The sequence below is a fragment of the Toxorhynchites rutilus genome, chromosome 2 (genome assembly GCF_029784135.1).
Source record: "Toxorhynchites rutilus septentrionalis strain SRP chromosome 2, ASM2978413v1, whole genome shotgun sequence".
Classification (NCBI taxonomy): domain Eukaryota; kingdom Metazoa; phylum Arthropoda; class Insecta; order Diptera; family Culicidae; genus Toxorhynchites; species Toxorhynchites rutilus.
The window spans coordinates 199,850,143-199,864,478 of record NC_073745.1 but is presented as its reverse complement, the minus strand read 5'-3'; the positions used below and the strand labels follow the sequence as shown (position 1 = coordinate 199,864,478).

The following is a 14,336-nucleotide window of genomic DNA, read 5'->3' as shown; positions in this document are numbered from 1 at the left end:
ATGCTCTCTTGATTACCCACTGTGCACAGAGTGGATGCTGGATGAGAGCGCATGTTATTTGAATGAAAGCTTGAGCAACATTCATTCATCCATGTAGGTAGGATTGATGATACTATATCAAAGAGGTTTGACAGAAATTTTCTACACCGAAGTAGAATAAACATGCACATAAACAAACGGGTATGATAAAAGCAAAACTAGGCGAGTACAGAAACTTTAGCTGGTAGAACGTCGATGTGTAGAAAGAGATACAATGATGGATGAAAGAAAAACATGGAAGTTGACTAGGATGTTGTGTGTCACAAACTGATATGAGATGTTTAACAAACAACACGGACATTGACGGGAATTCTTTTTAATGATTTCATAATTCATTTCATTCAAACAGTGGCTGTCCCATCGCAAAAAATGATAATCACAAACAAAACATACGTATAAGAACAAGAAAATTATTAAATGATTTACTGAATGATTCAATAATGATTCATTGATATGTTAAATTTATTTTCTGATGTGTGTATCTGACATTTTATCAAATACGATTGGAATGATGCAAAAAAAAAACTCATAAACAGTTGCGACTTCGTTATCAAACATTTTGGGAAGTTTCATTTGAAAATTTGGTTCAAGACGTTCAAAACACTTGGCAGTGTGTGTCATTATCATGTAGTATAGAGCAAAATCGCTCTAAATAAGTTGAAACGGCATTCTCCTTAATTTATTTGACGATACAAATAAAAAAGCGTTCTGAATAGCAATTCACAATGAAATTGTAACACTCACTTCAGAGCAATTCGATTGCATGTCACATTTCTTTCTTTCAGAAATATCAATAGAAAATCAACAAGTCAATCTGAAACGAGAACAGCTAATTAATCTGTAACTGAAACCAATGTTCATCCAATTATTTGTGTGACATTTTTAACTTCGCTAATTGGCTCCGCCCGAATCATAAACGTTGATATGAATTCCCAAGGTGAAGGGTAATTAGCTCAATTAAATATAAGACACCATCTTCGGAATGGTTCGGAATCTTTGCCATACCGACGCTCATTACGCTGCGTATGTGTCCTCATTTGGTGAAATGCGTGCGTCTTTTGAGCATCCCACCCACTCTTTTTTTTTGCCGGTAAGGAGCGAGATCATCAACACAGGATGATGAATAAAGGGGGAAAAGGTGTCCATCCCGGGCATAATCAGCGTTGACATGCGGAGGGCGGTGCAAGAAGCGAGCGTGCGGTGTCGAATCCAGTCATTATCGCGTTTTGCAAAACATTCAACAGCATCAGCGAAAGGACAATTAAACAAATTGTAACACGAAAAACGCGAATCTGGTGCTTGTCAGTGAGATGCTGTTGTGAGCTGAATATGAACACTTGAAAATAACTAACATGGAAAGCGTACGAATGTGAACATGAAAAAAAATTAGTCACGTAAACCGTACTTGTGTATATGATATAACAGAGCAAACACGATGTGTACATCAAAGTGATATTAAGGGTAGATCAATTTTATGTCTTAAAGTCAGGGAACCTTATAGTCTGGATTGTACAGAATCTGATGTCAAGAGATGAACTATAGGCTCGGCAGTTTATTGAATTACTTTATTGTAAAACGTCGTGCATAAAAATGTATTTCCGAATTGCATTTTATCATTCAATTTGAAGTCTCACACGAAATAGGGAGCATGGGAGCAAGAAAAACAGGATATAATTCGCATCCACATTATACCAACATTTCCACTTGTTGTCATCATGACACTGAGCATTTTCCAGCATATGTGCGTTCCGCCGAGCGGGAAAGTAGACAATGAAAATCCCATAAAATACATAGTATAGTATATAAGAAAGAATGTTTTTTTCTGTGCTGCATTGCTTTACGCAGCTTTGCAGTTCATGATGGAGTAGAAACAGACAGACACACACACACACACACACACACACACACACACACACATACGAGGGGACGTAATAATGATGACAGGAATGTATAAAAATTTACGCCCCATTCATGCCTTTCCACATGTGATGTGCCTCATAACGGATTCATAAGAATCCTGATGAATACAGGCGAAAATCGCATGTCGAGCAGAAAAAAAACTAGGGAAATACGATATGACGCGTCAATGCGCTTATCCGACATCCCCCGTTTCCCCAAACAGGATGGTATTTGTGTGAGTAAACGTTTTGTACTGCACTTGCATTCTTCAGCACGTAACTACCGTTTTGTCTCATATTCCGAACAGTCTCAAATTCCGAACACTTCATTTTCAAATGTAAATTTACTAAACATTTATGTTAGAAATAATTGAATAATGAAAACACAGACATTCTTTGGGGCATAGGCTTCATTTTGACATCATTCACATGTATCGATACAGTCTATAATTTATTATGTTAAACATTTACAAAAAAGTGACAGTCAAAACAAAAGATAAAATGTTTGCCTTAGCAAATTCCGTAGAAAACAAGCATTGTTAATTTTTCAGTTTTCGTAGTTGTTTCGACTATTTTGTTTGCTGTTTTCATGTTAAATGCTAGAAATGGTAAGAACCTACAATAAATGGATGAAAAAAAATTATATTTCATGCAGAAATATTCATTAAAAATAGTACTGAAGTAGTGCTCAGAATATGAATCAAGTTTCTACACATGATTGAAATTCCGAACACCTCATTTTCAAATGTAAATTTACTGAACTTTAATGTTATAAATCATTGAATAAACAAAACCCCGACATTCTTTGGGTTATAGCCTTCATTTTAACATCTCTCACAGGTATCGATACAGCCTACAATTTATAATATTAAAAATTGGCAAAAAAGTGACAAACAAAACCAATGATAAAATGATAGCGTTGGAAAATTCTGTAAAAAAACAAGCATCGTTATTTATTCAATTTTTGTAGTTGATTCAACTATTTTGTTTGCTGTTTTCGTGTTAAGTGCTAGAAATGGTAAGAATCTACAATAAATGGATGAGAAAAATGATATTTTATGCAGAATTCTTCATAAAAAATAGTGATTAATGCAAATGAGATTAATGCAGAAATCTTCATTAAAATTAGCATTTAAGTAGTTTCGGGATTTGAATCAAGTTTCGATGCATGATTCGAATTCCGAACAGAATATGTTTGATCACACTATTTACAGGGAAAAACAGCAATAGTTCACAAATTGGGGTACAAGTACAATCCAGTTCTGAAGCAACAATAAAAGAAGACCATTTGTTAACAAATGTTTGTATGCTCTTTTCCATCAAAACGTAGGTCGCAGACGCAACCAACGAGAGTAAAATGGATTTGCTTAATCAGGTTTCGTGTGGATTGACGTATGAAGTCGTCAGCTGTTCCCAAAGACTCCGGACCTGAACGTGTCATATATTTGACCAATGCCTCAACCCCCACCCTCTTAAACTGTCACCTGGCATATGTATATAGCCCCTTTTATTTTTTATTTTTTATTTTTTTTATTTTTTATTACCTTACGAACCTTCCAAAGATACGCGGAACATATCATTTGCATTTTTGTTGTTCAGAGTTCGAGTCAGTGATATATTTTTAGTTTTTCAGCATGAATATTTATTTTATAAATCAGTTTTATTGTAGTGAATTGAAAAAAAGCTCTATTGTATCTAAACTAAATTAGTTTTTTTTTCTCGATTTCGCGCAAGAGTACCATTAACGTACCATTAATAACGAGGCACTTTTTAAAAGCCAACAAAGCTTAAGTGTTGACTTTTTTCAAAAATTTAAAACTTTCGAACTACTGGACCGATTTAGATGAACGACATATTAAATCAAAGCCAATTAGCCGGTCTTTTTTGAAAAACTGTTAAAATATTAGACTTGCAGGAAAACTAGATGTAGTGAAAAATTTGAACGCTAGTGAACAAGAAGCAGAACTTCCACGAGGAGCGGCAGCAGTGAAAAAGTGACATTACGTGGACGATTACGTAGATAGTTCTGACACAGCTGAGGAAGCCTTTGAGGTGACGCAAGAGGTAATCGAGGTCCACAAACGAGCGGGATTCCATATTCGCAATTGAATGTCGAATAACCGGAGCGTACTAGAGAAGCTAGGGGAAGAGAACCTAAAATCTTCAAAACCCATGTTACCGCAGAAGAACATTGGGTTTGAATGAGTGTTGGGGATGGCGTGGATACAAGAGGAAGATGTATTCGTGTTTTCGTTGCAGTTTTGCGAAGAAATGAGAACCCTACTGGAAGGTACCGTGATCCCAACAAAAAGGGAAATGCTTCAGCTAGTCATGAGCATCTACAATCCCCTTGGACTGGTGGCATCGTTTGTCATCCACGGGAAAATCCTTATCCAAGAAGTTTGGCGAACTGACAGGGATTGGGACTCCAACATTCCAATGGAGATTGCAACTCGCTGGATGGAATGGTTGGCAATACTGAGGAACATGACCGGATTGCGTATTCCTCGGTGCTATTTTCCTGGATATGATCCAGAAAGCTTCGATAGTCTTGAGTTGCACGTGTTCGTGGACGCCAGCGCCCAGGCTTATGCAGCAGTTGCGTACTTTCGCATCTCAGATCGGGGGCAAATCAGGGTGGCTCTCGTTTCGTCCAAAACGAAGGTCGCACCACTTAGAGGAGTTTCGATTCCTCGTTTAGAGTTGATGGCAGCGTTACTTGGAGCTCGCTTGCGGAAAACGATCGAGGAGAATCACTCGACAAAGGTGAAGAAAACCTGTTTTTGGAGCGACTCATCGACGGTTTGTTCCTGGATAAAATCGGACACACGTCGGTATCGCCAGTTTGTCGCATTCAGAATCGATGAAATATGTATTAAGTCTTTCGAGCATCGACGAATGGCAGTGGATTTCAACGAAGATCAACGTGGCAGATGAAGCCACCAAATGGGGAAAGGGTCCTTCGTGTAACATAGAAAGCCGTTGGTTCCAGGGACCCGAGTTTCTTTATAACAACGATACCGATATAATGATGGTTCCGGATGATGATACGGATGAAAGTGACAAGGAGTTACGGGAGGCGTATGTGTGCAGTCATCTGGTCAGGCAACCGCTAATAGATCCTGAAAGATTTTCGCGGTTTGAAAAAATGTTGCGCTCGGTGGCATATGTTCATCACTTTGTGGATAACCTGCGAACTTCGAAGAATAATGAATCAACGGGTACTGTTGGGATAACTAGCGTGGAAATTCGCAAAGCTGAGAGAACGTTGTGGTTGATCGCGCAATCTGAAGCGTTTCCGGATGAAGCTGCTATCTTAAAGGCGAATTTAGAACGGAGTGGTGGGGACCAGAAACAAATTGGAGCTTCTAGCTGTCTACTAAAGCAGTCACCATTCGCGGACGAATACGGGGTGTTGAGAGTAGGCAGTAGAGCTGCGGACGCGCAAGTAATGGCTTACGACTCGATGTTCCCTATTATTCTGCCTAGAAACCACAAAATTACGGAGCTGCTGCTGGATTTTTACCACAGGAATTACAGACATGCACACGATGAGACCATAGTGAATGAGGTGCGTCAGAAATTCCATGTCCCACGGCTGCGAGTGGAAGTACGCCTTATTAGAAAACGGTGTATGTGGTGCCGGGTGTACAAGACAACGCCGATTGCCCCTAAAATGGGGCCGCTACCTGCGGTACGATTGGAACCGTATGTACGGGCGTTCACTTACGTGGGTGTAGACATCGTTGGTCCGTATTTGGTGAAGGTCGGACGACGCGTAGTCAAACGATGGGTGTGTCTTTTCACGTGCCTCACTATAAGAGCCATCCACCTAGAGATAGTAGCCAGTTTAACCACGGATTCGTGTAAGAAGGCAATTAGGAGATTCATTGCACGACGGGGTTCCCCTCGGGAAATATACTCCGACAATGGCACTAATTTTGTAGGAGCAAGTCGTGAGCTACAGGACGAAATCAGCAGGATTCATTCTGAATTGGGTAGTACATTCACAAATGCCCAAACCCAGTGGCGTTTCAACCCTCCCGCTGATCCTCATATGGGGGGCTGCTGGGAGAGGATGGTGCGGACCGTAAAATCAGCACTTGGATGCGTTCCAATAGTGCGGAAGCTAGACGAGGAGTCGCTTGCTTGCTTGATGGCAGAAGCTGAAAGCATGGTCAATTCGCGACCATTGACGTTTATCCCGCTGGAAACGGCTGACCATGAATCGTTGACGCCCAACCATTTTTTGCTTCTCAATTCCAATGGTGTGAGAGAACCGAAGAAGCTATCAACAGATGAAAGAATGGCATTGAAAAATAGTTGGAACATGGTTAAGCACACGATGGACAAATTCTGGCACCGTTGGTTGGTAGAATACCTCCCAACTATTATTAGACGGACGAAGTGGTTTCAAGACGTAAGACAGATCGAAGTGGGAGACCTGGTGCTTGTGGTGGACGAGAATATCCGGAACCGGTGGTTACGTGGACGAGTGATCCATACAGTTTCGGGAAAAGACGGAGTAGCACGTAGTGCAGAGGTGAAGACATCCGTAGGGATTTTAAAAAGACCTGTTACAAGACTGGCTTTGCTGGACGTGGAAAAATCGGGTGACACTGAACCGGAAGTTAAGGCAACACGGGGGGGAGACTGTTCGCCGCAAATGCCCCTCGTATAGATTTGTAATGGTAGCCAACGTGATCGGCTACATCTAACGGACAACCGAAGAACTAAATGTGTCAATGCATTGTAAACAAATGGATAGGAACAAAACAAAAACGTAAACAAAAGAGAATTATAGAATTGTAGTGAAAAGAAAATTTATTGCGAAATTAAATGTATTCTGTGTGATGCGAGAATTGTAAGGAGACTGAAATGTGAGTTTTTGAAATGAATTTAGAATTATTTATTATGCTGAAATAAATCTACTTAACAGCTTTAAGCTGATCACACCAAAAATACGATTGGTTGATTTTCGCTGGAAGAATTCCATCAAATCTATCGCAACACTCATTTTCCTATCTTCTGTCCAATAAGCTACCGCAACCAAAACATCTCATCTTTGAAAAATCATAACTCAAAAACGAAAAAAACACATCTCTGTTTTTTAGATATGTTATGTAAAAAAACCTCAGCTCTCAAGAAAAAAATTATTAAAAAATAGAACCTATGAAAATAAAATAAAATCAATAATTACAAAAACAAAATACAATTTTTGTGAGTATAATATTTTTCAAATAAAGACTAGCTAATTGGCTTTGATTTGATATATCGAGCAAATAAATCGGTCAAGTAATTAAAAAGTTACGATGTTCGGAATTTGAGACAAATTTGATGAAACATTTTTTTAGTTTTTTACCATGAATATGCATTTGTAAATCAGCTTTGTTGCATTCAAGTGAAAAAGAAGGCTCAATCGTATCCAAAAATCAATCTAATTTCGCGAAAAAGTAACATTTTGAGTAATGAGACACTGTTTAATGACCATCAAAGCATAAGTGTTCGGAATATGAGACAAAACGGTACTCACGAACGAGGCGAGCCTCCGTTATAGTGATTTCTGAGTTTTTCTGTAGCATTCTAAGCTTAACGTCACCATGTGCAATATCATTTTTGTAATTGTACAGCACAACTCTGCAAACATATTTTGAAAGTGAATAGGTTTCTGCGATGTGCGTTCTGAAGGGAACAGAACGATTTCAAAATATGTACAGGCAAACCTTTTTTTGTGCGGAGGATAGGGGCCACACAAACAAAATCGTGCAAAACTTCGCCAGTAGCTTTAAAAAATTGTGTTTGATACACAATTTGAAAAAAAAAAATTGTGCGGTAGATAGGGACCGCATAAAAAAGTTTCCCCCAAGAAAATAACTCAAATCCTCGTCGTTCACCGTTCGGCTTCCTTTTGTTTTCCTGCTTTGCGATGGGACAGTTGGTTCAGAAATGGTTCTTCTAGAACAGCTATACTATTCTAGCTTGGTTGGCTCATCTGGTGTTACTTTATTTTAATAAATCGTTACCTATTTTTATGACGTAGAACTACGTCTTTTAGTAATGGTGCCAAATCTGAAAACAGAGGCGAATAATCTGTGAAATTTCGAAGCCTCTATAATTCAAACCATGACCATGATCATCATTATTCAAGATAAAAATCGCACAGAGTCATGCAATTTTATTCGGTGGAGGCAGCGCGCCGATTTAAATGCCGCCTGGTCGAGAGTGCTTCTGTATTTTAGCACCACATCATTTCTGTAATAATATTCGGTAGCTGGATATTCGGCTCTATATTTGACAAAAGGAAACTGGGAGAAACTGCATGAGTGCATGAAGCAAATAGAGGACTACATTTTAAAGACAAATAAACATATTTTTACATAAAACGATGACTAAACTTTTCGTTTAGAATGAATATCATTTAAAAAGAAAATCAAGTTTCCTGCAAGGAATTTTAAGAGACTTTTTTCTGATATGGATTTTCTATGTTTTGTGGATATATTGAAATAATTATAATACTGGTCGAGTAAGAGTAAGTACTATGAATTAAAATAAGCAAAGAACATCAATCAATTATTTTCATACAAGAATAAAAAAAATTGTTTTCAGGGATGATAATCTGAAAGAGGGCACACACACTCACTCGTTTGATAATGCAACAGTGGTGTTTTATGGAGCAGTGCATTAGGCTTCTTTAGGTATTTGAAGTTCTAGCCTCTCCTGTTTATCCGAGATAATTTTGCATGTTGCTACATAAAAAAGTAATCGGATAAGGTTTACGCACGATAAATAACGGAATATATCACCGGATCGATTAATTTGGGAAGACTTCTCTCGGTTACCGTCTCAAATTTCTCACAGTTAACTCTTCGTCGTCGGAATTGGAGTTCGATAAAAAAAGGTGCAACGAATAACAGAAGCCGGTTCAATTTACTGCACAGGTTTTCCTTTCCAGGTTAAAGATAAAGAGCCACGTGTTGTGACACATGAAATTTTCGGAAATCAACACAGTACACACTAACGAATATTCAGTGTCCACATATACCGTGGAAGGAATCAATTATTCCTCTATCAGGATTGCGGATCCGGAGGCAGAGTAAAATTACTAAAAAAATAGATGAAAATTATTACTACTTAAAACACTCAATCATGTCCGTAAGTAACCTGATATTTCCACCAAAACTTATGATTAGAACATCAAGTCATCATCAGACATCAGACAATACTTCCTTGGGGAAAAAGTAATCCATTATTTTTGGGTGAAATTCAAAACTATGTTTGATATGCTTCGAATTGTCCGATTTGGGTCAAATATGCACCGTTTTGTTATACAATTTGTTGCCACTCTAAATGTAGCTTCATAATGTCTGGTTTTGGTCCTTATCGGCGATAAACTCTAGCAATAGATTTTTACAATATTCTATTGATTCCAATTTCTTGTCACTCTGGAAATTTTGCAATGCGAGAAAAAGGTGGTAATCACCTGATACCAGGTCCAGACTATATGGTGGATGCATTAAAACATCCCTATCAAGTTCTCGGAATTGTGGGGCCTTGCGTTGTCCTGATGGAACATAACACCTCTTCTGTTAGCCAGTTCTGAACGTTTCTGGTCAATCGTTAGCTTCAAACGGTCCATTTATTGACAGTTGAGATCTTAACTTAGTGTATTGCACTAAAATAAAAATTTAAAAAAATATATATTTTACTGTTACAGTATCGCCACCATAAACGCCATTCACGATTTCAGCGAACTGGCTTGCATTTTCGCATTTATAGAAGTAAAAGTGTAAAATGTGTCGAATTTTCTCTTTGTCGACCTTCATTGTTAACACCCTGTAACTCACAACTGAATGGAACAAACAAAAAACAGCGAAAGTTTTTTTTAGTGTGAAATGTCACCTTTACAAACTTACTTGAAATTGTATGATCGATATTACGCGAGATATTGATTATCAAAGCCAGCTATCGAGAAAATAATGGATTACTTTTTTCTCAACCTAATATTTCTCGTCTGTTTTGCTCTCCACCATGTTACTGTTTTGTTTATGTAGGCTCAAATTAGTATATAGGAATGATGGAAAAGCATTGAAATTGTTCATAAGTAGCATGTGAATTGTTGAAATTGGTGATATTCCACACACCTTGCACATACATATTCACCATAAAAAACTGCAGTTCCTTGATTCTATAATATGAAGAAAAAAAATGAAATACTAGAGAAGGACAAATAATCGCTTGAAAAATAGAGGAGAATGGTTTTCTTGAGCTACTGGAAATGGACGCGGGCAAGGAAAAAGATATCAATTTCCTGGTTGAAGTCCGTACGAGATCGATTATTAAGTTATTCATAAGACTTTTCTTACAGATACTGTCTGGATCGACCCGATCCACCAACGATAGCTCAGGGAATTTATCACAATTTCACTTTCGAACCAACAATTAAAAACGCTTGGTACTTGACAAACTACACGGATTTATTACCAGGAAGTACATTTATTTTTACATGTGAACGGATTGACTACTGGACTGAGACTAACTAGACTTTCAACAATTTTTCCCTAACTTCCTTTCTCAACTCTATATCTATTACCTATTATTTCTTTTAAATCTATACTTTCCATTTGAAATTCAAAGACAACAATCACTCTATAGATAACAAAACATTACACTGACAATTACCCTATCGCCTTCTCTATTTACATACACTCATACACATATCTTTGCCATAATTCGCATTATGCTAGTGGCGCATCATCCATAGGGGGCTGCCAACTCCGACAGATACAAATTTATTAGGTGTACCGGTAAGTTTCTTCGGTTTAACAACAGATGGCGTAACTTGATTATTATTCCAGTGAATCAAACTTCCAGACATTCGTTGGAAAGCTACTGTCATTACGCGTCTTTTTCAGTATATGTCAAAAAGTTGAAGCGTAAATAACATAGTTGTTTGCCACTTCGAATATATCGAATTTCGTACCAACGAGAGCGTTTTTGCGAGGAGTATTACTTCATTACTTCATTATGAAGAAAAAAGATGCGGAAAGTCATAGCATTTTGGTGGAAGTTTATGGTGACCGTCATCCAACTGAGCGAACGTATCAGACGTGGTTTGCACGGTTTAAATGTGGTAATTTTGACATGGAAGACGAAGTACGTTCCGGACCGCCAAAAAAGTTTGAAGATGAAGAATTGGAGGCTTTATTCGATCAAGATCCGTCACAAACGCAACAAGAACTTGCAGATACATATGGAGTAGCTCAGTAAACCATATCCGACCGTTTTACAGCAATGGAATTGATCCGAAAGATAGGACATTGGGTGCCGTATGAATTGAAGCCACGAGATGGCGAACGCCGTTTTTTCACGTGCGAACAACTGCTCTGACGATATAAAAGAAAGGGTTTTTTGCATCGAATCGTTACTGGCGATGAAAAGTGGGTCCATTACGACAATCCTAAACGTCGGACAACGTATGGATACCCCGGCCATACATCAACATCGACAGCCGCGCAGAATATCCACGGCCGAAAGGTTATGCTGTCTATTTGGTGGGACCAGCTGGGTGTGGTGTACTATGGGCTGCTAAAACCGAATGAAACCATTACGGGGGACCTCTACCGACGACAATTGATGCGTTTGAGCCGCGCACTGAAGGAAAATCGGAAATGCTCGGCCGCATGTCGCGAAATCGGTCAAAACAAGCTTGGCCTCAACCTCGAGCTAGTCAGAGGAGATGAGGCCTTCAGTGTCTAGCCTCACTGATCCCCGAGGTTCGGACCTTGGATCGAGGTCTAGGTCTATCTGTCCCCGGAGAGAGTAATAACCAGGCGGCACCAAAACCGATGCTCTATACCAGGGATTCTCAAACTGTTTTGGGAAAGAGGCTCTTTTCCAGAATGACCCCCGTACCTGATACCTTAGACCCCCATAGCCGAAAATTATATCTCTGTTGTTTTTTCTCAATCATACCAAATACATATGCCTGAAAAATTTGTACGTTCAAACACATTATCTTACCTTAACTTGCACACATTTTTTTGCATGCGAAATTTTGCATAATATTAGAAAATCAAAAAACATATGAGAAAACCATGGTTTTCGTATAATAGTATAAGGGAAAATACTTTGGGCTCTAAAGTTTAAATTTATAATATATGTTTATACAGGTGAAGCATATATATGATATATGGAATTTATTTTTCGTTATCACATCCACGTTTTCTTACTGAGCGCTGTTCATGGTTCCAATCGCAGAATTGTTCATTGATTGAAAAAGAAATACCTTTTACTATAAAATACCTAGTACTTCTACCAAAACTCGTCATTATAATATCAGATTATTTTCAGACACAATTCTCGTTCATGATTTTTCAACCACTTGCGTATAACATGTTTCTCCGTTACATGGAATAAATGTTTGATACAAAAAATATGATAGAATAAAGACAGCCCTAAATCGGACAATTCCTGTCTCGAGTTTTGCTATTATCAACATATTCGGCGATCTATTTTTATTTATATAAATAGAAGGCGATATAGGAGTGTGTTTTATCACATTAAATTTAATTTCCATTCTCGAACGAAGATCAATTTCGTTAGCGCAAACATCAAATGGACTAAAAACGGTTGTCAATATGTAATTGTAGAACATATGCGAATTGAATTTTCCGAGTTCTCCCATTTTCCTTCAGAGTTTTCCAAAAATTTACGATTGTCGTGTTTGGTTGAACTATGTGTATTATTTTTAAGCGACCCCCACTCCATTCCAGAGGAGTCATACCATCGTAAAAAAATTTCTGATACATAAAATTCGATTCTCTTGTAGAGAGGGATAGGAGTGTCAAACCACCCTGAAACATTTATTGCCTGCTAAAACCTCCTCATACCCAATTTGGTTTTGTTTGCTAGATTAGTTCTTGAGTTATGCAGAAATTTGTGTTTCATTCTTATTACAGCCTCCTCTTAGAGAGGGGGGAGGAGTGTCTAAGTAAAAATAATGGTGAAACAATGTAATTGAGATGTAATTAGAATGTTGAAACATAAATATAATTCTGTATAATATTGGCATTAAGGTTGATTGTAGTAGAATGATATGGTTTGTGGCTGTGTGTTTGCTTGCGTTGGTTGGTGATTTCATTTTATTTTGTATGTGGTCGTTATTATCCTCTATAGACGAATTTCATGCCAACTCGACAGACCATTGGCAGCACCATCTCAGATTGTAGTGAAACGTTGTAGGTGTAAAGACATTGGTCATTTTCAGGCATCTTGGCATACTTGAAATCTTCGAAAACGAATTAGATTACTTTTTAAAAGGGGTCAAAAAATTTGTGTTTATTTTTTACAAAAAAATTATAAAAAATTAAAACTATGATAACTACAAAATTTTTGTCAAAGGATGAAATATAGGAAATTGTTTTAATTTTCATAAAAAATACCAAAAATGAGAAAATTACACTGAAATTGAAATTCAAGTAGAGATAGCGATACAGTGTATTCGACAAAGTTTCAGATCTCATTAAAAAATGAACTTTTTTTTCTTTTATAATCAAATTTAGATTTTTTATAATTTCTGAAATACATTTTTGCATAAAAAATTCCGAAATAGTAATGTTTTATTCGTAACATTTTTGTGTGTAAGCCCTCGCGTTTGAAGTTCTTGACATATTTCTAAATAGAGAAAAAGTTTGCAGAATATGCAAATCGCGATAATTCACACATAAAAATATCACGATTAATTGTAAATAATATAATTAATAGCAATCTTTCAAAAAAAAACATCAAAAGTTGTTGTTGGAAAATCTTTTCACCTATAAAAGTGCCCAACTTCCGATGCATGTTGGAAACTGTAAAGGCTATTCGTATCTATTTTTTTCAGAATTAAAAAAAAATATTTTTCAGAAAAATGAATTTTAATTTGTTATTGTGTTAATATTGTTAATAACATGTTTTAAATTTTTTGTAAAAAAGTAAGAAAAAAAATTTTACCCTATGCAATAAATAGTCATATCTTTTTCGGAAATTTCAAGTATGCAAAGATGCTTAAATTACCAATATCTTTACACCCACAACGTTTCACTGAAATCTGAGATAATGCAGCCAACTCCTAAGATGAGTTGTCATGAAATCCGTCTGTGATCTTTGAAAATATGTGGAATTGATCTCGAATGTCCATGCTTTTGTTCTGATCAATCTTATGCGGCAAGTTCGCGTGTTGGAAAGCCTTCATCTTTGTTTATTGAAGCCGGACAACAAAATAAAGAATCGAGTTTATAATAATGCAATGATAATCTCAATCTCTAAATCTCAAACATATTATAATATTTAATATATTATAAATAAAATTCGAGTGGTGTCATTTGTTATCAATCCCGAATGTACGATCAAACAAAGTCA

General features: G+C 37.2%; 2 protein-coding genes across 5 annotated transcripts in view; one reads left to right on the top strand and one right to left on the bottom strand.

Annotated features, from left to right (window-relative positions):
- LOC129765174 (poly(rC)-binding protein 3) overlaps positions 1-14,336 on the bottom strand; it is a 675,323-nt gene that overhangs the window by 513,130 nt on the left and 147,857 nt on the right. The gene's annotated exons all lie outside the window — the stretch shown is intronic.
- LOC129766595 (uncharacterized) lies at positions 4,969-6,618 on the top strand. The gene has a single exon (XM_055767170.1). It carries the CDS (start codon positions 4,969-4,971, stop codon positions 6,616-6,618), a length of 1,650 nt encoding a protein of 549 aa, XP_055623145.1.

Bases quoted from the DNA above. Each gene is read 5' to 3' on its own strand.
- LOC129766595 (XM_055767170.1), top strand. From the start codon at position 4,969: ATGGTTCCGGATGATGATACGGATGAAAGTGACAAGGAGTTACGGGAG.